The sequence below is a fragment of the Ochotona princeps genome, chromosome 9, assembly GCF_030435755.1.
Source record: "Ochotona princeps isolate mOchPri1 chromosome 9, mOchPri1.hap1, whole genome shotgun sequence".
In the NCBI taxonomy this organism is placed as follows: domain Eukaryota; kingdom Metazoa; phylum Chordata; class Mammalia; order Lagomorpha; family Ochotonidae; genus Ochotona; species Ochotona princeps.
The window spans coordinates 39,785,205-39,811,905 of record NC_080840.1 but is presented as its reverse complement, the minus strand read 5'-3'; the positions used below and the strand labels follow the sequence as shown (position 1 = coordinate 39,811,905).

General features: G+C 35.6%; 1 protein-coding gene across 1 annotated transcript in view; it reads right to left on the bottom strand.

Moving 5' to 3' along the window:
* Positions 1-26,701, bottom strand: part of SNTG1 (syntrophin gamma 1) — a 242,877-nt gene that overhangs the window by 50,892 nt on the left and 165,284 nt on the right. The window contains exons 12-13 of the mRNA XM_058668373.1: positions 18,314-18,430; positions 16,320-16,391 (exon numbers count right to left, since the gene is read on the bottom strand). Coding sequence (XP_058524356.1) covers positions 16,320-16,391; positions 18,314-18,430 — 189 coding nt within the window. The remainder of the gene's footprint in view (positions 1-16,319; positions 16,392-18,313; positions 18,431-26,701) is intronic.

The window sequence follows — 26,701 nt, the reverse complement described above, 5'->3', positions numbered from 1 at the left end:
ACTAATTGTTCTGTTGATAATGATATATCTAATTTAGCTTAGATTTATTGTATATTAGCTCACAATAATAACTATTTCTGTTACTCATGTTGACATTTGTTAAGGTAAATATGCACATCATTCACTAACTCCTTTACTGATTTGGATGTTATGAATATTTCTGTCTCTTTGTCAGATTTGTAATTTGACCTTGGAGATTCAAAGACTTTCTGGTTTCTTTCTCACTCATGGGAATCCATTGCTCCTTAATGGTCATTATAATAACGATAATCAAAAGATATCATGAGTTTTAACTGTGAGTGGTCCTTATTCAGACTTCTTCAAAAATATTCTTACTTTTATTTGTTCCAAGTTCCCCATATAGATTTCACAGACCACTAACCACATACTGTACTTCTCAGGAGTAGTAAAGCAGTATTATGAGGAAACATTATCAGCATATTATAAATATCATATTATGAATACGTTTGCTAATCAGGCAGTTTTTTCTACAGCATAGAGAAGACAGTGGGTGTAGACAAAGTGTATTTTTATGAAGTGCAAATAAATAAGCAATGTGTTTTAAATATTTATTGATCTTCCAAATATTACCAGTAAGAAATTTACATTTTGCTTAAAACACATAAATAGGAACTTTTTAAACATCAGTGAGATACCTATATGGTAGCTCTTCCCCGATGTCCATATGACCCTTTGGCTTTTTGACACACTAACATGACATGGCACTTTTTTACACTTAGCTTGGTTCACTGGTCATTGCTCAAATCATGGTTATTTTTTTCTTCAAATAAAGGACACTTGTAAAACTGACAATGGAAATTAAAAGCTAATGAGCACAGAAATCAATTCTTGTTCTTATTTTAGAAAATGTAAGATACCTTATAAGCTATGTTACTTAATGGATCAATTTAAAGTAATTAATCTACTACTTTTTTTTACTTGAACTTTCAATGAATTTGCTAAGTCACTCAATCTTCAAGTATGAAGTTATTTAGAGCAAGCATATAGTCTGATTTTTAATTTAAGAAAGGAGGAACAGGATTCTACAACTAAAAATAACAATTTTCCTCAGTGTTTATAACTGCAAGGACATACTATAGAAATCAATTCTTGTCAAATAATTTAGAGATGAATTTCAAGGAAGCATCAAGTATATGAACTAATGAGTAGATCAACAGGTCCCTTAGGAAATATGATGGAATACACAACCCCTAGTTTTTACAAAATTCTATTCTAAATTTTTCTTTAATTTTTAATTTAATTTATTTTTAATTAATTTTGTTTTAATAGCCCATGGTGCAGTTCCATAAGCTTCTGAAATTCCATTCCCTCTCTCCAAATCCTTGCCCTCTCACTAACGCCCCCCATTTCATTACAATAGTATAGTCCTCACAGTTAGTCATAAGTCCATCATTCTATTGTTGAAGTTATCCTGATATTATAAGCATGCACAGTGGCAGTGAGTCCAGCATCCTATTGTCAAGATACATTGAACAGTTCATTGGGAGTCTGACTTGGGTCCGGAAGTAGAGATGCATACTTTCTTGTATGTTCAAATTTGTATGTGATAGCCTGGACTACACAGTTATTATACACCCCCTTCAATGAAAAGCCATTAAACAAAATCAACAACAGAGAGAAAAAAGAAAATTCACAACCTCATGAAGTTAAACGTCATGCTGCTGAATGGCCAGTATGTTGCTGAAGCAACAAAAAAGAAAAAGATCTTCCTGAAGTAAATGATGTTATTGTGTAATCTATGAATAAATGAGGAAATTATTAAGAGAGAAAACTATTTTGAACTAATGAAAATAAAAAGAAAAATATCAAGCCCACTGAGATGCAGCAAAAACAGTATTGAAAGGAATATTGATCTCTTATTTTGCTTGAAGGATGCCTTATATCAGAGAGAATATATGATATTTGTCCTTTAGGAACTGACTTGTTTCACTGAGCATAACGGTCTCTAGTTGGGACCGTTTGGTTGCAAATGGTAGAAGCTCATTCTGTCTGATGGTTGGGCAGGACGGAGTGGCACAGATGTACTACAGTTTCTTTATCTACTTCTCTTTTGTAAGGCATCTGGGTTGTCTCTGTCTTTGCTATTGCAGGTTTTGCTGCTGAAAATGTAGGATTATAGATTCCTTTCTTAGATTCAGATTTCATTTCTTTTGTATATATTTGCAGAAGTGGGATAGCTGCATATACAGCTGGCCAATTTTCATTTCTCTTAGTACTCTCCATAATGACTTCCATAGTGGTTGTACTAACCAACACTCCCATCCGCAGTTAAAGAGGCTATCTTTTTTGCACACCAGCGTGGTGTTTTTAGTAGAAGGCTGAATATACAGCAATATTACTGAGTTAGGTTGAAATTTATGTGGTTTCCATTTGTATTTCCCTGTCAGATAGTGAGCTTGAGCATGTTTTCATGTCTATTTGCCATTTGACTTTGTTCTTTTGAAATATATATGTTAATTTCCTTAACCATTTCTTCACAGGCTTGTTGGTTTTGTTGTCACTGAGTTTCTGAAGCTCTTTGTATATTAGTCTCCTATCAGTGTGGAGAATTTATCCCATTTCATTGGTTGCTTCTTCACTTTGTTGATAATCTCCTTTGCTGAAAAAATTGTTTGGCTTTGTGTAGTCCCTTTTATTTATTTTGGCTTTGACTACCTGTGCTTTTGGTGACTATTCTAAGAAATCTTTCCTAATTCCTCTATCTTGCAGAGAACTTCCTATGTTTTCTTCCAATACTTTGATGTTTTCCTGGATGGAAATTACTATACAGTAAAACTTTCATGTAAATCAAAACATTGTTGGAAATGTTCTATTTAATTCAACTTTGAAAAAAATAGAGTTGGAAAATTGACCCAACATAGCATAGCTCTAATTACATCAAGCGTAAAAGATAGTTCAAAATATTCAGCCAATGTAACTAATGTGGATTACTTGGTGACTCCCAATTAAATTCTCTATTGCATGTAGATAAAACCTTGATCCCAGCCATTTGTAGTAACATATTTGGCAGAACTAGCCAGGAAAAAAATAATAAAACCCAGGAACTGTGGTAAGTCCTGAGGAACTGTGGTAATTCCTGAGGAACTTTGCTGCAAAGAATAGCTCTTGCTTAGCCATCTTCTTTCTCTTTCCCTGCCTTGGCCATTGGCCGCCCAAATCTCTGCTAGTATTTCATGAAGTCAGAGGCCTTCCCACTCTTGTTTAAACCATTTTCATATCTACTAACCTATAGATGCTTTTCTGTCTACCAATTAAAGATTTTTCTGTTCTCTATTCATCAGTATGTGCCTTGATACACTATGGAGCCCTCTTGCCACCACTGTCAAGATTTGTAGAACTCTCCTCTACTTCCCATGATGATATGAACTGTTTTTGTCATCCACACGATTCTCAGAAACACTGATATCTATTAAGAAAGCACACCTGGTATTTGCATAAATGTCTTGTATGCCAGGTTAAATATTTTCTGAGACTCCTGGGAGTTCACAACACCTTAGAGCAGTAATTTAATTTCTCCAAAGTTAAAAAAAGCTGTTTTTAAATGCTTAAAAATGTCTGAACTGTTTTAAAGTAATTATGGGCTAAAATTATTTATGTTCCCTCTTACTCTTTTTAAGATTTTTATTTATTTTTATGGTAAAATCAAATATACAGAGAAGAGGAGAGATAGGGAGGAAGATCTTTCATCTCCTGATTCACTCCCCAAGTGGCCACCATGGCCGGAGCTGAGCCAAACTGAAACCAGGAGCTGGAGTGGCACTTATTGGGTCACTTTAGCTACTACAGCTATTGAACCAACAGGCTTTCCTACCCCTACTAAAATAAATTCTATTTCAGCCACCAGCACTCCAACTTCTCTTGAATGGAGCAAGAACACACATTTGCACCTTATATTGTAGAGAAAGGGAATATAGAATCTCCCACCAGAGACTCTCCAAAGGACTAGTCTAACGTGCCCCATCCCTCATAGTCTGCATTTACTTGCTTAAGAGAGCAAGACTACCAAGGTTGAAGTTCCCATGAATTTCCTACCCATTCCTCCATTGTCCTGGAATGTTCCCATCCCTAGGAATAGCACCTACTACAAACTATAAAAATTCCAGTCTGATATAAGACTGGGCTTCTGCCACATGTTCACTCCAATTCCATGGGCAGTCAGCCACCCTCTGTGGATTTATTTTTCGTGCTGATAATAAATCTGACTTGGCTGTGAATTCCTAACCCATCTCTCTCTCTTTCTCTGTTCTGCATCTGTTTCCTGACAATCCTGGCACTGGGAGAGTGGGAAATCATTCTCCTAAGTATGGCTCCTCTTGGCAGGAAGTAGCCATGGAAGCTGTCAGCCACCCCATTCCCAGTTTCTCCCTCCCCAGAGGGTTCTTATCTATGTAATACCAAAGTTTATTTGTTTGTTTGTTTGTTTGTTTTTATATAAGCGCTACAGTTCTAGATTTGATTGGAACACTGGACCTGAACCTACAGGACTGAAGAGACTAAACGTAGACCATCTAAAGCTAAGTGGGATACTTATTCGTTCCCTGGCAACTTCCCAAACTGCTAAAGAAATGTACCTCAGACTTTGCCAAGGCATCTTTTTTTTTTATTATTGTTAATTATTTTGCATTATGTGACAGTTTCATAGGCTCTGGGAGTCCCCCCATCCCTCCCCACGCCCCTCCCCCCTGGTGGATTCCTCCACCTTGATGCAGTATTACAGTTCAAATTCAATCAAGATTCTTTCCTTGCAAACATATACCAAGCATAGAGTCCAGCTACTTATTGTCCAGATGGGTTGAACAGTTTCTTGGGGAGACCTTTTCTGGTCTGAAGTTTGAGCTGGCAGAATATCATCACAGTCAATTAAGAGTCCCAATATAACATCAACAGCAATTTGCAATGTTATGGAATTGACATGGTTTTGAGTAACCAGTGTATTAAAAAGAAAAAAAAAAAAAAAGGAAAACAAGTCCTAGCCACAACCTATGATTAGCTCATTGACATTTCAATTTTAGTTCATATACAGGACCGGCTGCTCTATACCTTAAAATGGCCATAAGGCACCATTCAGCTGTTTCGTGTCCATTTCATCTTAGTATTTAGCCAGTTGTTGTGTTGAAGTAAAATTTTGCTGATCTTGGCAGATTTTAGGATAATCCAGACTGGCTTGTAACTCTAACAAGATATATGTCAACATTTTAGGTGCAGAACATTTTTTTTGGGGGGGGGGTGTGCAGGAAAATCCTCAACACCATGGTGAGGAGTAACTAATCTTTGTGACCCACCCAGCGAGGATTGAGCCAATCCATGCCAGCTCTTTCCTGTCAGATTTCAAGCTCTACTTTCTGTTGTTTATTTATTTTAGGTTTTTTTTTTTTTTTTTTTTTTTTTTTTTTTTTCAGTTTGTAGGATTGTTTGCTGTGAGGGGTTTTCGAAGCAATCCCGATGGTCATTGCGAGGGATGGGGGGTCCAGAGGTGGAGCCAGGCTCGGACCAGAGAAAGCTCTCCTCCCTGGTCCCGAAGGACGTTTATTGTTCTTCTGTTTCTGCAGACCACTCAGGGCTTCTGGTTGTCTTTCCAATGACGTTGGTTTCTGCACGGTAGTGTTTGGACTTCTTCCATCCCCTGTGGAAGCTCCGGTTGGGGGTGGGTGACCTCAGAGTACTCAGCCTCCGAGGACATCCAATCCCCTGTGGCCTCCTTGGCAGTTGGGATATAGTCCTTGTTGCTCGTATTAATAGTTTGTGGTGAAGGTCTGGGAGTCTTCATGGTTGGGATCCAAGCTTCCTCCTTACCACCTGCTCCACTCTGGAGTACTCCCCTGCTCCACGCACATGACCTCCTGTTAAGAGGTTGTCAGGATCGCACCCGATTCCCCCCTCATGCATTGGTATAGTAGTTTTATTGTTGTTTAGTGCCGCTTTGAGTCTGTTATCTATGAATTACCAGATTTGATCTTGATAGGCTATATTGTACTTTTTTCTCACTCTTTTTATGGTCCTGAAATATTTCCCTGCACTCCCCCCCCATTACAGGTTAACATAGCGTATTGAGGGTATAGTAGGTTTTACAGTTTTTCGATGTAGATCTTAAGTATTCTGACATTAATTGTTGGTTTATAGATTATATCGTGTTATCTTATTGCATTGGATACAGGTTATAAGAGATTGCACTAATATTACAATATACAGGTACTATTTTCCAAGTTGTCCTCTTTTCATCTCAGATTAAGGCAAACATGTGGTATTTAACCTTTTGGGATTGGTTCATTTCTCTTAGCATGATGGATTCCAGTCGGGCCCATTTGTCCACAAAAAACTGCATTTCGTTTTTTTTAATAGCTGAGTAGTATTCCATGGAGTAGATGAACCATAGCTTTCTTAGCCAGTCTTGCCAAGGAATCTTTCTGCATATCCTTTGCCATAAGGATCCATGGGTAGCTCTGCACCTGGCTCAGCAAGCTGCTTAAGATGGGACTCTGCTTGATGCTCAAACGAAGCTTAATTTTAAGCCCCTTGCCCTCTGTCCCGGGCAGGTTCTACCTCAACTCTCTCTTAATCACTATGTTTCCTTCCTTTCTAAAACTAAATATTCCCCATTTAAGCAATTCTTAAAAGCTAGTGTTTTTATCTTCTGAAAATATTAGTTTAAGTGAATTGGAATAATTATTATTTTACCACAATGTTGTAAGTATATGAAAAGCGGTTAAAATGTAAGTGAATTGAATCTGCATATACACACACATATTCCATATGAAAGTAAAGTCTTTTGGGGAGTTTTAGAAGTCTTACACAGGAAGAAATTTGAGTATAAGTTTTTTCTTTATAGGAAGTTATAATGTCTACTATGGATTGGCAGTGTTTAAATATACTCTAACTTAATTTTTATAATTGATAACAATGGGTTATTAATTTGATTTCTTTGAAAGAGGAATGCATTTCAAAATAATTTTCATGCATTTCAGAATAATTTTCTCAATGGCTCACGAATAAGGAATTCATTGACCTGAACCAACTTTCTAGGTTTATAACATGTCCTATTTATGACATTCATAGTGAGTTCCTGATGTGTGTCTACATATCATAACTTAAGCAGAGCCAACATTTTGGCACAGAGGACCGTATGCCAAACAGACACCTCATATCACAGTGCAGACTAGCCTCTCTAATGAATTAATATCAGAGAATTTGAAATGCTCCCAAAATTAAATTGATTTCAATCAGTTCAAAATTTTTTTAAGTGTTTGCATGATATATTCATCATATGCATTTCCATACATTTTAGATGTTCCTTTGCAATAAGTTCAATACATTTTTTAAATTTGGATTCCATGTTCCATGGTCATGAAAATGCTTCAACTTTGCCTTATTTATTCATTCATTGATTCCCTTTGAAGGAAAAGGGAGAGATTAAGAGATAAAGACACAGCACTTCCATTTGCTGATTTGCTCCTCAAATATCTGCAACAAATGGGGCCGGGTCAGGCCAAATGTAGGAATTGGCAGTTCCATATGTGTCTCCCAAGTAGGAGATAACAATGAAAATTGTTCAACCATCAGCTGAAGCCTTCCAGTTACGTTAGCTGGGACCTGATCCCGTGCTCTGTGAATTAAGACGTAGGAATCCTGTAGTGTTACAAAACTGGCTACCCTCCTGTGTCTTAGATGGAGCTTTCTGCACAACCAAGCAAAGATAAATAGTACTTATAAAAAAGAAGAGAAAGAGAGCCAGGGAGAGGGAGAAACAGACAACTTTTCTTTAAAAGAAAACTTGGGGAAGGACAACTAGCTCATGTGAAAAATGTGCATCTTCAAAAAATATTTTCATATGATAGTTCTTCAAAGTGTATGGATTACAAATAAAACATAGTTATCAACTGAAATTTTACTATTTTACTTAATTTGCATTCTAGGTTTGTTATTTAATGCATTTGAGCTAGTTTTCATTACTAATTTGATTGATACTCTGAGTATTTTTCTAAGACACTATGAAAAGTTTATTACATCAATTTACATTACTAGAACTGGAAAAGCAAACAAGCAATATGTAACAAAATAATATCAATTTATCTTAATATTAGATGAGGCACTCTAAAAATTGCCTCGTGAGATTAATGGCTTTAATTAATACTTAAAAGATTCCTCTTCCAAACTTCAATTCTAATAATCTACCAATGAGAATATTTACAACATGTTAGGGAGAAAAAAATCCCCAAATTTATGCTTAAAAAATTTACTGGTGTGGCATTCACAATTCTCCAGAAACCGGATGGGTCAGATTAAACCTATTGCCTTAAATGGGAACATCTCCAAGTAGGAACTGAATTTGATACTTCAAAATTTACCTTTAAAATATAATCCAAATATCTCAAGAGAAGGACATTTTATTTTTTATTCTGTAAGATTTTGTATGTGATTTTTTTCTTCAATGTTCCTTTTGAAAACTGTATCCATTTCACAGCAATGCTAAATTTTCATGAAGTTTCTTCAGATGTAACTAAAATTATGTGGTGACTACTTTGTCAAAAGTTTCCTTTTACATCCTTGTGGACAAATATAAAATCCTATCTCAGCATTCTGTTTGAAAGAAACTCGTGAAGCAAATTACTGGAGCTTTCCTCATAGGTGCTATGTTTTAGCTATTTAATTATCTTGGTATGTCTCCACTGTAACCTATCCACTTTTTCCAAATTCCTTAAGTAGTAAAAGCTATAAACCTACAGGATGGACTCATATGGATATGACCAGCATGAGACATAAAGGGAATATCTGTGTCACTTTAAACTGCTCTCCTATTTATATACTCAACTCTATGGCATCAGGGCACGACCTGGGGAGAAATAAAAGGTGCAGACCATTATAGGAAATGTTATCTGGCAGCAGAATCTTCTCATAAAATGTATTCAATTAATTCTGCACATTTTGTCAGAGGAAGGGGAAGTATGGGGGTCAAACTGTTCAATTAGTGCACATTAATACGTATGATCTAATCCTTGGCTTGGATTCTGTCTTCCTCTCTTAACAACAACTCAAAGTTAAAGAGTACCGATTCCTTCCCAGCCCCCCTAAATGATCCACACCGCTTCCAACTCATGCCAAGAAAATACTATGTGCTAAAATACTAGCTGCTAAAGTCCTTGCCTTGAATGTGCAGGTAATCCCATATGGGCCCGGTTCTAATCCCAGCAGCTCCACTTCCCATCCAGCTCCCTGCTTGTGGCCTGGGAAAGCAGTCGAGGACAGCCCAATGCATTGGGACCCTGCACCCGCGTGGGAGACCCGGAAGAGGTTCCTGGTTCCCGGCTTCGGATCACTGTTGCGCTCACTTGGGGAGTGAATCATCGGACGGAAAATATTCCTCTCTGTCTCTCCTCTCTGTATATCTGACTTTGTAATAAAAAAATAAATAAATCTTTAAGAAAAAAGAAAATACTATGTGCTTTTAAACAAACATAAATAACTTTTGAAGGTTATTACATTAAAAGGCAAATTTTGAATTTGCACACCCTAACACTGTCTCACAAAGTACTTTGCTCTTGGGATGTAACAGTATCCACAGAGGGTACATGGCTGACCCTCAGTAAATGTTTCATGACTGTTGTGTCCTGGGCCATGAACAGTGTGGGGCCAGAAACACTGAGGCAAAAGGGGGGCTTTGTGTGCAGGAAACAGGAAGGTAACATTCATCCTCAGGCAAACATTGAGGCAGGAAACAAAATGGAGAAAGGCAACAAGCACAGGTGAGATGATAAATCATTTTAATATAAAAGAATTTTGAAGTCCATACTTTTTATAAATGTTTCAGTTAAACATATTTCTAGTCAAAGATTTGGTGACTACGGCTTTTTTATACACACTAATGAAAGGAAATCAAACAATGTTGGGAAAATTAAGATTATGAGTAGCATATCATACCTGAAATGACTGGCAAAACTCAGAACCATAATTTATATATGGATGAGACACCTTTCTCTCCTTTTGCTTATAATTATTATTTTTATTTCCTGCAAAAAATATGAGCTCTATAATTTTCAGTATATCCATTCATGTTTCAGCATTAATGAAACATATACAAATTTTATTACTGTTTTTCTTTACATATAAATCATATATGATTTCTGTTCAAAATACATTTTTAATTTTCACACTTAATTTGACTAAATTAAAGCCGGTGACATAGCATTTTAAGCTGTCACTTGGGACACTTGTGTCCATATGGCAATGCCAGTTCCTATCTTGGCTACTTACTTCCAATCCAGCCCTCTGCTCATTTGCTTGGAATTTGGGGGATGGTGGCTCCAGTACTTGAGTTCTTGCCATCCCCATAAGAACCAGAAAGAGGTTCTGACGCCTGGCTTCAGCTCTGCCCAGACCAGGCCATCGTATACATTTAAGGAATAAGCCAATGAGTAGAAGGTATCTCTCTCTGCTCTGCTCCACCTTCCAAACAAGTAAATAAAAAATGCTTAGCATCTGTATTAAACTTTTAATAGAAATCTGTAATTGATCTTATACATTGCATTTATTTAGTAGCTCTTAAATTATAAGGTCAATTTATAAGTGTTTCCTATGTTAACTATGTTTTATTGGCATTGTTCCCTTTTTTCCTAAAGTATCAAAGAAGGTATTTCATAAAATGTAGTTTGTGATAGGACTCCAGGGTCTTGGATATGAGTAATTTAAAGGTTTGTTTGGAAATACGTACCTACAACTTTCAAGTAAAGAGAAAAGGCAGTGAAGAAAAATGGAGCTCGACATTTTTAAATTTAAAAAAATACCCTAAATTTAAATTTATTTAAACTGTGATGGACATTTTTGTCCTCTAGTGAATAAATGCATATTATTAAGATCATATAGAGGAAAAGTCAAACAAACCACAATCTGTTAATCGTGGGTCCTTTCTGTTGTCAATTCCCTAAGCTGGGTTTAAGGATAAGCATGTGTCTGGCTCTGGGATCATCTTTGTTTTCACTTCTGTGACACAAACCAATGTGTCAATGCCACTGTGGCCCTGGGATTGTGAATTTCAGAATCACTGGTCAAATCAGAGCTTGTGGGCAGAGGAAGACAACACAGGATGGCTTAGAAGGGCAGCAGATCTGATAAAGAGAGAGAATGGTATCTTGTCCTTGAATGCTGGGAAAGGAGCAGAAAACGGTCCAGATGTCTGGTTCCTGCCACTCACACAGGAGACCCATTTGCAGTTACTGGCTTTGACCTGATCCTACTCCAGCTGTTGTGGTCATTTGTGCAATAAACTATTAGAAGAAAGGTATCAATATCTCATTCCCCATCTTTCTCTGTTATTCTGCCTTTAAATCAAATAGATGTTTAAAAACTAATAACTTGCCATGGGCGAAAAAACTATTCATTTTATTAGAAGTGAAATGCTATGATTGAAAGCTTCCTATAAGCAACATATATCAATAACAAAGTTATAACAATAAAAAAACAACTTTACACCAATTTTTTGGCAGTGCCAACATTTTAATGTAATATTCCTTAATGTTTGAGCACCTCAGAAAATGTTGATACTGATACTTAGTTTCTTCTGATATTAAAGCTATGATTTCACTCTCAAAACAATAATATAAGGTTGTAGAAGGCCAAATAGTTTCAAGGTCAGATTGTATTGTGTATTTGCAAGAGAAATCCAACGTATTAAACTGAAAAAATGTTATTTTTAAAATCCTTCAATAAACCTCAAGTAACTTAAGAGGAATAAAAAATTACAAACAATTCTCTTCCTAAGGGATGAATCCTTGATATTGGCCCTGAAATGATTCAGGAAATAAGATATATTTTCCAGCTTTTTCATTGCCTGAAGAATATAATCTTTCTGCATGTCTAGAAAAATGGTAACTTGATATGTGTCCTAAAAAACAAGTGACTATGCATATATGATTTATTAAAAATCTTTAAAATATCTAATTGGGACATTTTAGGTAGGTTTTCCTATGGTAGTTATGTTCCTTTTTTAAAAAATTATGGGGAGTAATTTAAAATATTAGGATTTGGAATACTAATGTTTCTCTATGGTTTTTGTCAGAATAATATTTGGGATCTGCATATAATGCAGGTTGCAGGGGATAAAGATTTGTGCAACGTATAGGATTGTGATCATGCATAGAGAGGCGACCACTTAGATTAGGGAAAAAATGACTCCTAAGTCATTGAGAAAGATTGAGTTACATGTTCATCTTGCATACATGTGCCTTCTCACCCAAACAGTTGAGAAAAATAGCTTTTTTCTTTTACAATATATCACTAATGAGGTGAAATGACTTTTATTTTATCCTTTTACTTTATTCTTTTACTACCACATCACATCAATGAAACTTATTTGATTTTACAAGGGCTCTAAGTTGCTTTAGAAGTCTCATAAAAACAAGGTCATGATACAACTTTGATATCCAGAAGAAGAAACAAACCCTCTGGGAATTATCAACAAATGTACAGAAACCCTTTACAAGGGTTTAAAATATCTTGAGTTCATGACTTGTTCATGTAATATATAAAATTAGATGCAAATGGAATCACTTAAGGACAAAATAATGATGCAATAAAAAATTGAAATGTGAGCAGTCATCAAAAGTACATGGCAAATAAAATGCATCTCATGAAAAATCTATACCTTGATTTAAGAAATATTTGCAACAGAAAATCTTATCCTTTAATTCCATTTTCCATAAACTTTTTGAAGTTCCCTCTTGAGTATTAGTAGACAAGTGCAAAAAGCAAGTATCACATTACTTATGATTCCTTTGTGCTTTCAAGAACATAAATAGGCCAGTGAAACAAATTTTGAAAAATGAGGTTTAATTAATTAAAACCCTGGGGCTTGAAAGATGTCTCTGATAAACAGAGATAAATACTTTATATAACAGATGGTAAATTTACAGAACTTACTATCATGAGAATACATGCTAAAATATTAATGAGTACAAGGGAAAGTTGTGAAATGAGCAGAAATACAAACTAAGGCATATTTTAATCAATGACGGTTAACACAAGAAGCTGGATCGGAAGCTGCTGGGATGAGCCTCAGGAGTGTAGCCACTCCCTCTTTGCGGCATGTCCACACACAGAGCCCTGGAAGGCGATCCCCAGTTCTCCCCAGAGCAGAGCCAACCCACCTTTAGTCAGATGGCATGCCCTTGTCTCCTGTATCCTCTGACATTTAGATTTCAGTTTGTGTGTGGCCTCCTCCAAAACACCCATTCTAACTTCATCAGCCACAATTTTACTGCCATTGATCCTCCTTTGCAATTGTTGGGATCCCTAATTGCTGGACACTTGCTACAAGGGACACATTCCATGAGTATTTCTAATATGAATTTGAAAAGGAAACACACTCACACACTGATTAATGGATTGCTAGTTTTCACAACATGCGTCACTTAGTAGATGCAGGAAATGGAAGTTAATAGTCCCCATATCAGTACAAAAGGTGATACATTTAATAACAGACTTGGTATTTATGATCATGCCTCTCTCTCTAAACAATGCCTCTCTCATCAGTACTATCTGTTCATGGGCTTGAAACCAGACCACTACCTTACATAACGTAAAATATCAACTCAAATCACAGAAAATATCTGAATGTAAGATCTGATGCTATTAAAATATTACATCAAAACATAGGGGAAGCCCTCAACAGTAACAAAGTCAACACTTGTGAGGATATGTCCCCCCAAAACTCGGTCATTCAGTGTGAAAAATAGATAAATAAGATAATATCAAACTAGGAAACTTCTGCACACCAAAAGAAACAATCAGCAAATGAATGTAAAATCAATAGAATCAGGAAATTATTACAAGCTATGTGTCTGGCAAAGGATTGGCCAGAGTATGTAAAGAGTTAAGAAAAATTCAGAATCAACAAATAAGCTGTCTTGTTAAGTAACAGAAAAAGAACCTGAATAGGCATTTTTTTCAGAAGAAATATAAATTGTCAACAAACACATGAAGAAAAAATGCCCAATATCATTAGCCCTTATGGAAAAGCAAACAAACATCAACTCACACCAATTAGAATGATGATTATGAAAAACTCAAAAAAAATGTTGAAAGGATGTGCAAAAATAAAACCCTAATGCACTATAGGTGAGGGTTAAAACCAGTGCATTCGTTGTGGAAAACGGTGTGGAGGTCCCTGAAAAAATCTAAAAGGATATCCTCCACTTGTCCCAAATGTTATTTAATATAATGTTGAGGTACTAGTAATAACACACAGGCAAGAAAATGAAAGCAAAGTCATTCAATTTGAACAGAAAGAAAGAAAATTGGTTCTGTAAAGGACTCATACAACTCAGCAATGAAATAATCATTTGAGCGGCTCTTAAAGGGGAACATTTTAAGGGCTTGATCCCCTCAAATCACATTATTGGATTAAGGGTAGAACTTAATCTTTTTATGGGGCAGTAACTGGAATGTATTTGATTGACAGGACATAGCCCTATGTCTGAATTACAGTTGCACTGTAAGTAGTGAGCTGTGACTAGTGTGCTTCCTGTCTCCTGGCTCATTTTAAATCCTCCCTTCACTTGAATTCATCATACACTGCCCTCTTCAGACACTAGTCTAATGAAGGCACTTGATCTTGGATCAAAAACTTTCAAAACTACAAGTATTTTTACAAGTTAAATTATTTCATTTATTATAGTGACAGAAAGTTGTCTGTCTGTAATGAGCAAAGCTCCCAGACAGGTATTTATCTACAAAAAACAAACAAACAAACAAACAAAACAAACATGAGAGTGTCCAAAAGCAACACAAAATAAGGCTGACCATATTTAAATATAATTGATACGCTAAATAAAACTTCCATGCACTTATCACTTCATTCCTCTTAGGCATGGTATTATCAAAAAGTCAAGAGAGAAAATGCTTAGTGAAGAGTGTGTTACAAAAAATACCAAAAAACAAACAAACAAAATAAAAAAAACTCTAGTAGAGTTGGTGGCCATGTAGACTGATAAAACATCATGGGGATAGTATGGATATCTCTAACAAGAAGTAAAAATATCAGATGTCCCCTAAATCTCTCATGGGCATGAACCCAAGTAAAAGGGAGTAACTGCCTGATAAAGGCTTGTGTCCTGTCATGTTTCTTGTGCATTACTCCCAATAATCAACAATTGAAAGCAAAATAAAAACATTAATAGAAAAATGGATAAAGAAACTAATGGTACCTACATGAATCTACTTCATAAAGGAAGCTAGGGAAATGTCGTTAAAAGTTAATTGTGAGACAAAACATTTTATAACATACAAATGTGTTTTAAAGTGTTCAAAGAGCATGTGTACTATGCATCACAAAGTTATTTTGCTCTGAAATAAACGTATTTTTCAGTTACAATTTCCACAAACTGTGATATACTCTGATCCATAGAGACAGAGAACAAAACAGTAGTTTTGGATATTTGGGATGAAAGAAACTTATAAGTCAAAAACCACAAGTGGCAGAAATACTCTATGAACGAGTCTAGGATGCGAGACATTTGAATCCATGCTACATGAAATGATTTTGACTGTTCTTGCCAGAATGAACAAAAATAAATGGTTACATGTATGTAAGATGATGAATCTACTGATTTGATTAACTGCAAAAACAGTTTTATTACTTCTATTATTTCTACTTGTTACCTATGTATACACACACTAAATATACACAAAATTGTAAATTAAAAAATACATATCTACAGGGATATCAATGTGGATTTTACATATTATTTTACCTTAAATTAATTTTAAAAGATCAAAATACTAGGATTACAGGTAATTCTTGATGATTGATATTGTTACCATATTGCTACCATTCAATGCATAGGACAGAAATTAAGTTGATATATAACAACTGTACATTCTGTTCCATTTTCACAGCGAGGTCAGACCCCAAGACACAAAACCAAGACAAAGCAAATGTCACATATTTGCCTTAATCTTTTCTTCAACTCCAGGTCTGACACAAACATTTCTGTTCTGTATTTTATTCAAGCAAAAACGAAGTGGTAGCGGTCTATGTTTTCATCATTCAAATATCAGTACTTGGACACCTGCAGAGCATCAGCCTCTCCCTTTTCCATGAAGCACCTAGGCGTCTGCTTGTGGTGTAAACTGACACACCAGGACCTGACCATCACTTGGCATTTCCTACTTTCCTTGCCATGCTTTGGTTTCACTTTATGCTCTTTTATTTTACACCAGAAGTAACTTACTTTCATAAAGTAATTATGACAACAGAACTACTGTTTCTTAGGGGAAACATCCTTAAGCTAATCATTAATAATTGATCATACCTTGAGAATCTTGCACATAATCTCATAAACTGAGAATGTTTTCTCTGCCCGGGTCCAGTCCCAGGTGGTCACCTTTAAAAGATGAGAAAATTATGTTATTTGCTTTACAGAGATAGTCCCTCTTTCCATCAGTATTTTATTTATACAACGCAGTACCTAATACATGAAAGTCTTATGCACATATCTGATTAGTGACTTTTTTTCATGTAAATTCCTGCATTCTTTAGTTTACTTTTATCACCATTATCTTCCTCTGAAGTTCAGCAAATGTGTTGTGTTACATGTAATTTTCTCTGTTATCCAAAAACTCTACATAGTTTAACCATGCACATATTTCTATGTATAAATGCTAATTATTTATAGCAAATACAATACCAAGTGTTTGTGCTTAATCAGCAATGAAACAGATGAATACTATATGTTATCATTGGCTTAATTTCTAAAAACTCATGATTTTATAATAAGAAGTCACTCTAAGATGCTTGGTGAATTTGTGAAGAGATCAACACTATAGCAAAGTTGTTTCAGGTATTTGTGTTTGAAACATGTATTTTCCCAATTGTAAGAAAATTTTCATGTGAGGAATACAATAAAGTTTGGAAATATTGCAGTTTTCTTTTTTTCTGTTTTCTGGTGCTTTGAGCTTTCTACAGACAGACTTTTGAAAAAATGGGAAATCAGCTTTGGCAATTCCCAGATATTTATAGTATTATACTACATTGGTCATATTGTTTAACATTTACATTCAATACACAGTTATTGAGTGCATACTGCTAAATCAGGTCACATTTTTTCAAAATAAATCTTCAGGTGTAATAGGTGTCCATATTTAAAAGATAGCCCAGATGTGAACATTAATAGACCATCAAAAATATCATTGAATTGGCTTAAGGAGACATATGAAGCCTGACAAACATATTTATAGTGTTATGCATGGTAGCACAACACAGTGTATTTCTTATTAACATCACTGTAGTTTGGCTAAGGTCATTAACTTGATGGAATGTTTTCATTTTGAGGTTTACTAATTATTGCAGGTTAATAATAAATTGAATATGAGTTGAAGATTTCTTGTCAGCAATTAAAAATGACAAATAAATTTAAAAGAGCAAAAGTCCCATTTAGAATAAGACATTAATAAACGCAACTCATAATGTATAATGAATCTTTAAAAAGATTGACTCCAATACAGGCAGTTTCAATTAGGAAGGATAAAATATTATGGAGATGACAGTGTTGTTGACCATGACAACGGGAATCTGTATGAGACCATGGAATTGTATACTTAAATAAGTTAAAGCTAAAAACACTCTGTATTTTTAGCACAATAAAAATGTAAATGAAATAATTATAAAGGATTATTAGAACTTCATTTTATAGTTCTAACATTTCCAGTAATTTTATTCAATTGCTAAAATCACACTGACTGATGCTTGAAATCCTTCTCCCATTTCTTCATGGTTTTTTTAACAATACAATTTTGACTTTTATTTTTCAGATTCACTTCTAATTAGAAATGTTTTCTAGGTGTTTTATTGTGGTTATCTATTGAAACAGAAGAAGGGGGAAGGGCAGGCATAGAGGAACTCTAATCCATTAATTCACTTCTCATTGTTCAGGAAGATCTGAGTTTTGCCAAGGCTGGGAGGTGAGCACTCATTCAAGGTATTTCATATGGATAAAAACGGATCCAACTACATAAGTCATCCTCTGAAGCCTACAAGCCTATTCTTTAGCAGTAGGAAAGCAAGGACTAAAACTCAGGTACTCATTTAAAATGAGATGCTGCCATCCCAGCCAATAGCTTAGCTGTTGCACTTAAAGTTTGCCCTTGCCTCCTAGATATTTGAGTACTGTGAAGCAAATGTTGAATGTTAGAGCATCTACCTCTGACAGAATCACCTGTGCTTTTTTGTCTGTTTCATTTTCAAAACATATTATAAATATGTCATGTGATGTACTGTCAACATGAGGAAAACATTAAAAATACTTACTGGAGGTGCCAGAAACTTGTAAAGACAGGAGCCCCTCAGGGCCAGAAATGTTGGTGAATATAGTCGATCTTGAAGGGGGTCTTGTTCCCTTACTTCACACCAGCCCATGTAGACTGTCTGCAAACAAAGTAATCAGTTCTCAAATTATTCAGTTAATTGATCCAAAAAAGTACACTGAGCCAAATTCACCTTCAGTTAGTAAAGCACATGTCAGCTTCTCTTGAGAGTTGCTAATATTTTCCTGAACATTTGTGAAAGTGCTATTTGATCCAACATAGAATGGATCATATCCCAATCCTACATTCATCACATTTCTGCAACTGTTAAACAGCAAAACAATGAGAAATATTTGTTTGTAATAGAATTCATTGACTTATTCCATTAGTTTCCCAATGAGTGTTGTTTCACTATATGGGAAAGTACTCACAACACAAAATATTTAATATTTTAATAAGTCAAGGAGACAAGTCAAAGAGAGTTATCTCACTAAATATCGATTTTATGGTGGTGCACCACACCTCATGTAAGTCTGAGAGGGCATACAAAATATGCTAGCAATATTTACAATTCAAATTGCTCAGATGCAAACTTGCTGTCTCTACCTCTTAAACATAGGTAAGTTAACAGTTTAAAGAAAGTGATATGCTCCATTTCTATTTTTGATCAGTAAAAATGTAAAACATAAGCATAAACATTTGTTATGTAGAAATTACCTTCATGATAATCTATTTGCACGATTCTATTTTTCTGTCACCGGAAGACAAAGGTAGTAGATACACTTCTTATGTATCACAATATAATTTGGTATTGTAATAGACTTCTTTTTTGCTTATACTTTCATTTTTGCTATGAAGCTTCTATGACTTATAACATATTAATATATATGACCTAAGTAGAGTTGGGTATAGCATCTTGTTCTTCTGCCATTACTATTAGAAGTGCTTACCCATCTAGAAACATGTAGAATACACCAGAACTCAACCAATGGCCTGGCTCCAAGCACAGCACCCCAGCCTCATGGCAAAAGCCAAACAGCTATTTCACATAAACAAATAGATATTTATTATTATATATCATAGTAGATTATATTATAGCCCATGGGAGTCTTATTGAGGCTTTATTGTTTCACAGTAATGAGGTAAGAACTAGCTATAGCAATGAATTGTTCTAAAATTCTAGGGCCACAATTCTTAATCATACAACAAAATAATCTAAAAGAGTAACTCTGACACATTAGTTCCATGACATTTTAAAAGTTCTCATTAATATGGACAGCAATGAATAAACAAATGGTTTACTCCACGGAATACTACAAAGCCATAAAAAAGAACAAAATTCTACCTTTTGAAGCAAAATGGTTCCAAGTAGCGACCATTATGCTCAGTGAAATAGGTCAATGCCCAAAGGACAAATATAATATGCTCCCTTTGACATAAGACAATATTCATGCAAAAAACAAAATGAATATATGTATGCAAATAAAATATATATACATGTGTATATATACTGTACATGCTGTATATACATATATATTGCATACATTGTATGTGTATATATATTGTATCTAAAATATTTGGTATTTTGCTTTTATTTGAACCCCTAAAGTTTACAGGGATCCTCGTAGAGTCCCCAAACAAACCACTAATGAATCCCTCAAAAACAGGAAAATAAATAGAAACAGAAGCCAAAGTAAAGTGAGAATTGCATAGAAAGACGTTAGAATGCAACCAAATTAAAGTACTAATGATAATACAGGTATGTGAATAAAAATGCTGTTACATAAAGAATCTTCCAAAAAGTCGTAAAATTGTTATGAAAAATACCACCTAAATATGAAAAATATTTGCACACAATGATTTTTTTAATTTCCATTTTAATGCAAATGTTTTGAAATATAGATTGAGAGGGACCTAAAAGCAAAATTTCAAAAGGCAATATTAGTTACAATGATTAATGAAAGCGGGATATGTGATAGATATCTCATAAGAGTAAAAGTAATTTCTGATGGAAACTAATACTATGATTCTCATGGTAAAACAAGAATAAATTATTACTACCCATGATACAGAATCTATTGAGAACAGACTAGACTAACTTAAAATGCAAATGAGATGGATTTATTCTTAGGAGAATAATGTAATACATGTAGTTAGAACTTTTTTTAAAAGAACTATCCTTTAATCGTTCAAGCAATTTAAGCCGTAATTTAAAATATAAAAATTAATTTGCTGGCTTGTTGAATACAATTTTTGTTTCTACTACTTATTTTAAAAATGATCAAAATACATGGAAAGCCTTCCAGAACATGGAATAAAGAATGACCAGTTTCCAATTCAATTTGCCAGATCAGCATAACTTTAATAGCAAGCCGACAAAAATGGTCATTACAAACATTGGAATTTTCATTTTATTCATGCTTTAAATAGAACAAGGCAAAATGTATTATATATAGTCACATAGCAGTACTTCTTAAAAACATACATACAATTTGTAATAAAGTTCAAAGTTAATATCATTTTATAAAAGTGCACAGAAAATATTTGGTGAAGTTCGACATGTATTCGTAATAAAGAATCTTTAAAATGTTGGAATAGGAAACACACTTTTTAGCGTATGTGAAGGTCATATTGTGCTGAGATGTCCCGAATCAGAGTGTTGGTTCCAATCCTGACTGTCAGATTTTTGATCCAGTTGCCATTGAATGATAGCTATGATACATTTCTTTCATAACATTATTATTTTATTTTGATAACCTTTACATAGTTGATTAGGGCACAAGGGTCAAAGTGGGTAAGATCATTGTTTCCACATTATTATTATTATTTTTTCTAGACCTGGGGTAAGGAGAGAAATAAAGGGAGAAGCCCCACCCAGCCTCCCACCCATCCCAGGTCCCCGACATGGGGCATGCTCTGAGGGTCCTGCTCAAGTGGTTTTGATAGTAGTTTTGAATTGCTTCCAATCTCGCCATTCCAAGCATGCTGAAATCTCTTCAGAATCACTGGCAACACATGACTGGGGTAGATATTGATTTGTACAATTCGTTTATTTCTGAGGCAGCACTCCTTGAAAGAGTGGATGACAGCTCAGGATTGTGATCTCAAAACTCAGTATGGGTGAAACACATGACATGTGTCCTCTTTCTGTAAGTATGAAATTGTTGCCTTCAGATCAATAGCAATGCAAGAGTATCTAGCGCCATCACCAATGACCAACAGAAAAATTCTGGTTTTACCCAGTGCAGTGTGAAAAGAAAAAAAAATCCAAGTGTTAGGTTTAAAAGAGAAAGAAGGCCAATTTTTACGTCCGTAACACAATGCCTGTCAGCAATTATAATAAAATATAATATTATTGACGATATTAGATATGAAATCATGTCTCAACATGTATATTATTTATTATCCTCCAAACAGTAGACTGATATTGTTGAAATAGGACAGCTAATAAAGTGAACTAAGAAAAATTTTTAAAAATATATGAAATGGGTAAGACCATTAATAAGTACTGCATACTGAAAGACTCATAAAAGATATTCTGGAAAATATTTAATCACAATATTTAATCAAAGAAATTCAATTTAATACTATCATACGTATGCTGTGTCATTTTCAAAGTGACTATAATTAAAAGAAAGTTCAAACTTTGGTTAAGTTTTTTGGTAATTGAAAAGTCATTTCTTACAGTGAAGTTTATTTTCACACTGCAAGAACTGAATAAAACCGCTTATACAATTGCACTCAGTCCTTGAACAAAGTGCTTAAAAAAGCACTATTGTGAGTAATGCCACCTTTGTACCAGCATTTGAGAATATTGACACACTGTGTACACTTCAATATATATCCCACGAATGCACATACTAAAAAACTATGTTATGAAACAGTCATAAATAAGATTATTAAATTAGAGCTACAAGGAACAATATAAATAAATCTTCTGGAACATATGTTAAAGGAAAGATGAAAATACAGAGTAATACAAATAAATGAATTCATTTAAATAAACTGTAGTGGTTAGGAATGTGTTTCTGGTCAGAGAGAAAAGTGCTACAAAGAAGTTGGTGTTTTTATACAGAGGATTAAACCTTTGCTTGAAATCAGCATCCTATAATGAAGACTGGATACTCAGGTGTAATCTAGCATCTTGTTAATGTGCCGAGGAAATCAGTAGAAGGAGCCTCAAGTGTTTGGATCCCTGATACCCATGTGGAGGATCTGAAATGAGTTACTGGCTCCTGACTTAAGCCTCGGCCAACCCAAACTGATTCAGGCATTTTACACACACACACACACACACACACACACACACACACACACACGATCATTATTGTCAAAACTATCAAGTTTTGACAATAATGCTTACTTTAATGCTTACTTTACCTAAGAAAACAGCAAGGAAAATCAAATGGAGAGGTGAGGTGTTTCAAAGAGTAGCAATCTTGCTTACTAACCTGGATGGTAATTACACAGCCTTCTTTTTAATAATTAAGTTGTATATTTCCATTTCAGGGCGTTTTTTTTAAATATGCTATGCTTTGAACTTTGTTTTTCCCTGAAGGCTCATCTGTCAGAAGTTCAGTTCCCAGTGTAACAGGATCCAGAGCTGGAAGAACCTTCTGTGGACAGGACCTTGTGGGAGAGAATCAGGTGGTGGAAGCCTCATCGTATGAATGGATGATGCTTCATGTGGAGGGTAGCCAAGGGTTGCAGCAGGTTGCTTTATAATTTGTCTGATGTCTTCAGAGAACTCTGTTGTCCCCTCTCCTACTCTGTCAATCACCTACAAGGCCTACAAGGCTCTCCTGAAGCGCAAAGCTGTCAGTAGATGCAGCTGCCTTATCTTGAAACATTTGGCTTCCAAAACTGTGAACCCAACATAATGCTTTGTGTCAAACTTACCCAATTTATGGCATTTTGCTCTAACAAAAAATGCTTAATATTTTGTGAAGTTTTATTTTTAAAGTAACATATAACATATATGATTAGTAAACATTGTATGGTAGTATTTTACTAGAATAAACAATTTTGATTTTTGTAGGAAGAGAGTCTTCCAGCAGATATGCTAATAATATCCTGTCCTTCCGGGACCAGCGTTATGAAATGAAATTTCAGTTATTTTCATTATATCCTGTTGATTATACTTTCGCAAATAGATCAGAATTTCACTTATAATTCAATTTGCTGTAAATCACAGTTTGTTTATAACTCCTCCATATTGGCAAGATGGACAAAAAAACCAGACTCTATGGTATACTTATGATAAAAAAAAAATCAAGGCCTCCTAACCTGTGAGATGTGAGTATGTATTTGCCATCTTTGTAACTTGCTGTAATGTAGACAGTAATAATTGTGTGCAGTTATTATTCAAGAAATATCATCATTGGATACAATTTTTGTTATTTTCAACTACATACGGCATTGGGCAATAAGTAGCATTATTTTGGCACTGGGCCAAACCATCACATTCTCATTTACCACTTCCTGTTTCACTTCGATGCAAAACAAGAGAACGGGCCTTTCTCAATTGTGCAGAACGTCAGGAGATACCTTCCTTTTTTCATCAGTGCCAGAACTTTTATGAAATAATTATACAGTTGAAGAGACTTAAGGAATTTTCCATAAATTCTTCCTATGTGTATCATAGCAAATAACTCTAAAGAAAAGCTGTATGACTTAGTCTTAAATATCTAAATGTAAACACATATAGAAAATAACTTATATAGGCATAATAGTAAATGGATAGCTTGTAAAGAAGCAGAGTGAAAGGAAATCATTTTCTGTGCAAATGGAATGCCATAGGGACTCTCATACCTCTCTCGTTTTAACGTAAGTCGTCTGGAAGCTTGCCTACTTTAAATTTATGATTATTTGGAAATGTATCTGATACATCTGTAGAAGAGTAACACTTTATTTCTAACTCTAGTTTATGTTACTGTTCTGGCTTTATTTTTTTTATTTTTTTTTTCTTTTACTTCAATCTTTAGAACATATCTAAGGTAGCTGCAGACCTATATGAGCCTCCAGTTAGGAAGAAGAGGGTCAGTGAAAGGTGAATAAAAAAAATGTTCCAAGAATCCCTATTTTGTTCTTGTTGGTGGTGGTAGGTAGTCTACCACTTATTATCAGACTACATAAATACTCAAGGATGGAGACCACTGTTTGATATTACCTTAAAGATCCCAATAGGGAGAAGAATTTTCTGAGGCTGTGACATGATTGGTCTTAATTGTTCTGAGAAGTTTTACGCACCTGTTGTCTGTCCACATCAACTTCAGTGTGTCCACAGACCTGGGTTCTTGCCATAAAGCATGCCCTTCCTTTTCATCCTTTAAAGAGGTAATGGAAGTTTTTTGTTGGCTTAGATGAACCAGCTGTCCTGGGTATGCTCTCTAATCTTACATGGGAATCAGCAACTCAGAGGGATCAGGGATCAGACCATCATGTCTATGTGATTTTTCCCTGAAGTCAGAGATCAAGCCCAGCAGTGTAGCTGGGGGGGGGAGGGGTGGTTACGAACTGCAGTTAGGTGGTGCTTAGCTCTTGTTCTTAGGTGTCCCAGCTGGTGAAAGGTCAGGCGCAACCCACTTGTTGTAACAGCCCATGCACGTACTGAGAAGTACATCTACCAACCCAAACCTGTCCCCAGTTCCAACTGTCACTCAAACCAAAATGGTTTGTGATACACCCTATCCCTCGCTTTCATTCACACGAACGGGTATTTTGATCTAACTCAGGTTTGGCCCTCCGCATTCCCCACTCTGATCCACCCGGTTTCAGCTCCCCAGATTACCTGTAGATGCAATAGCCTGGTTTGTGGAAAAACTCAGAAATCATTTTAAACATATCAAATAAGCCCACAGTGGCCTCGATTTCAATATGTCTCCAGACCCTCTCCCTGGGAAATGTATGACCCTCAGAAACAGAAAGGCAGCTTTGGCAGTGGTGCAGGGCAACCCTGCCCACTGTGCCCCTTGGTAGATCAGTTATAGGCTCCCTGGAAAATTGAGTGGATGCCACAGAGTTCCCACTTACTTTCTACAACCCACCTCCTCTCACACGGAACTAGCCCTTATTGTCAACACCCCGCAGCAGAGTGGTGTTGACCTGCCATCATTGGACTTTGCTTGGTGACATGATTGTTCATTATCTTGTCAATTTTTATGAGGAAGTTTTTTAATTTTCAGTGCTAAATGTCATGTATCTGCTTTGTATATCAACACTGCACAAATCCATCTTTTGTATGTATTTTCTCCTAGTCTATACAGTGCACTTTCCTTCCGATAATGTCATTTACAGAATAGGCGTTTTACTTTTTTTTAAAAAAAGATTTATTTATTTTTACTGGAAGGGCAGAGATCCAGAGGAGGAGAGACAGAGAAGAAAATCTTCCATCTGATGGTTCACTCCCCAAGTGACTGCAATGGCTGGAGCTGAGCCAATCAGTAGCCAGGAGCCAGGAGCTCTTGTGGGTCTTGCACATGGGTACAGGGTCCCAAGGCTTTGGGCCATCCTTGACTGCTTTCCCAGGCCACAAGCAGGGAGCTGGATGGGAAGTGGAGCTGCAGGGATTAGAACCAGCAACCATATGGGATCCTGGGGTATGCAAGGCGAGGACTTTAACCACTATGCTATCACGCCAGGCCCAGAGCAGGCTTTTTACTTTTAATGAAGTGGATTTTGTCAATTTTTTCTCTTGTTAACCATGCCTTGAGTGTTGTATCTAAAATGCCATTATAAATCTGAAGCTCATCTAGATTTTCATATATGTTTTTTTCCTAGAAGTTGTATAGTTTTACAGGTTAAATTAGTCTGTGATCCATTTTGAGTTAATTAAGTAACTGATATAAAGTCTATATCTTCACTTGTTTCTTGTAAGTCTACGGCCAGCTTTCTCAGTATTTTTCAAAGACGATTACCATTATCCCGTTATGTTGCATTTTCTGTTATTTTAACATTAGCTCTGTATGGATCTGTTTTGAACTTCTTTTTCTGTCCTTTTGATCTGCTTGCGTATCCATTCAAAAATATCATATTGTCTTGATTATTCCAGTTTCACATTAAATTTTCAAGTTGGGTTATGTGTGTCCTCATATTTCATTCTTCAAAACTTACTGATTACTCAGCTTCTTCTTAAAAAGATTGATTATTTCTATTTGAAAGTCAGATTGACAGAGAAAGATTTTCCACTCAGTGGTTCACTCCTCAAGTGCCCGCAATGGCTGGAGTTAAGCTGACCTGAAAACAGGAGCCAGGAGCTTCTTCCGGGTATCCCGCATGGGTCGCATGGGTTCAGGGTCCCAAGGCTTTGGGCTACCCTCTATTGCTCTCTCAGGCCACAAGCAGGGAGCTGGAAGGGAAGTGGAGCAGCCAGGATACGAACCAGCACCCATAA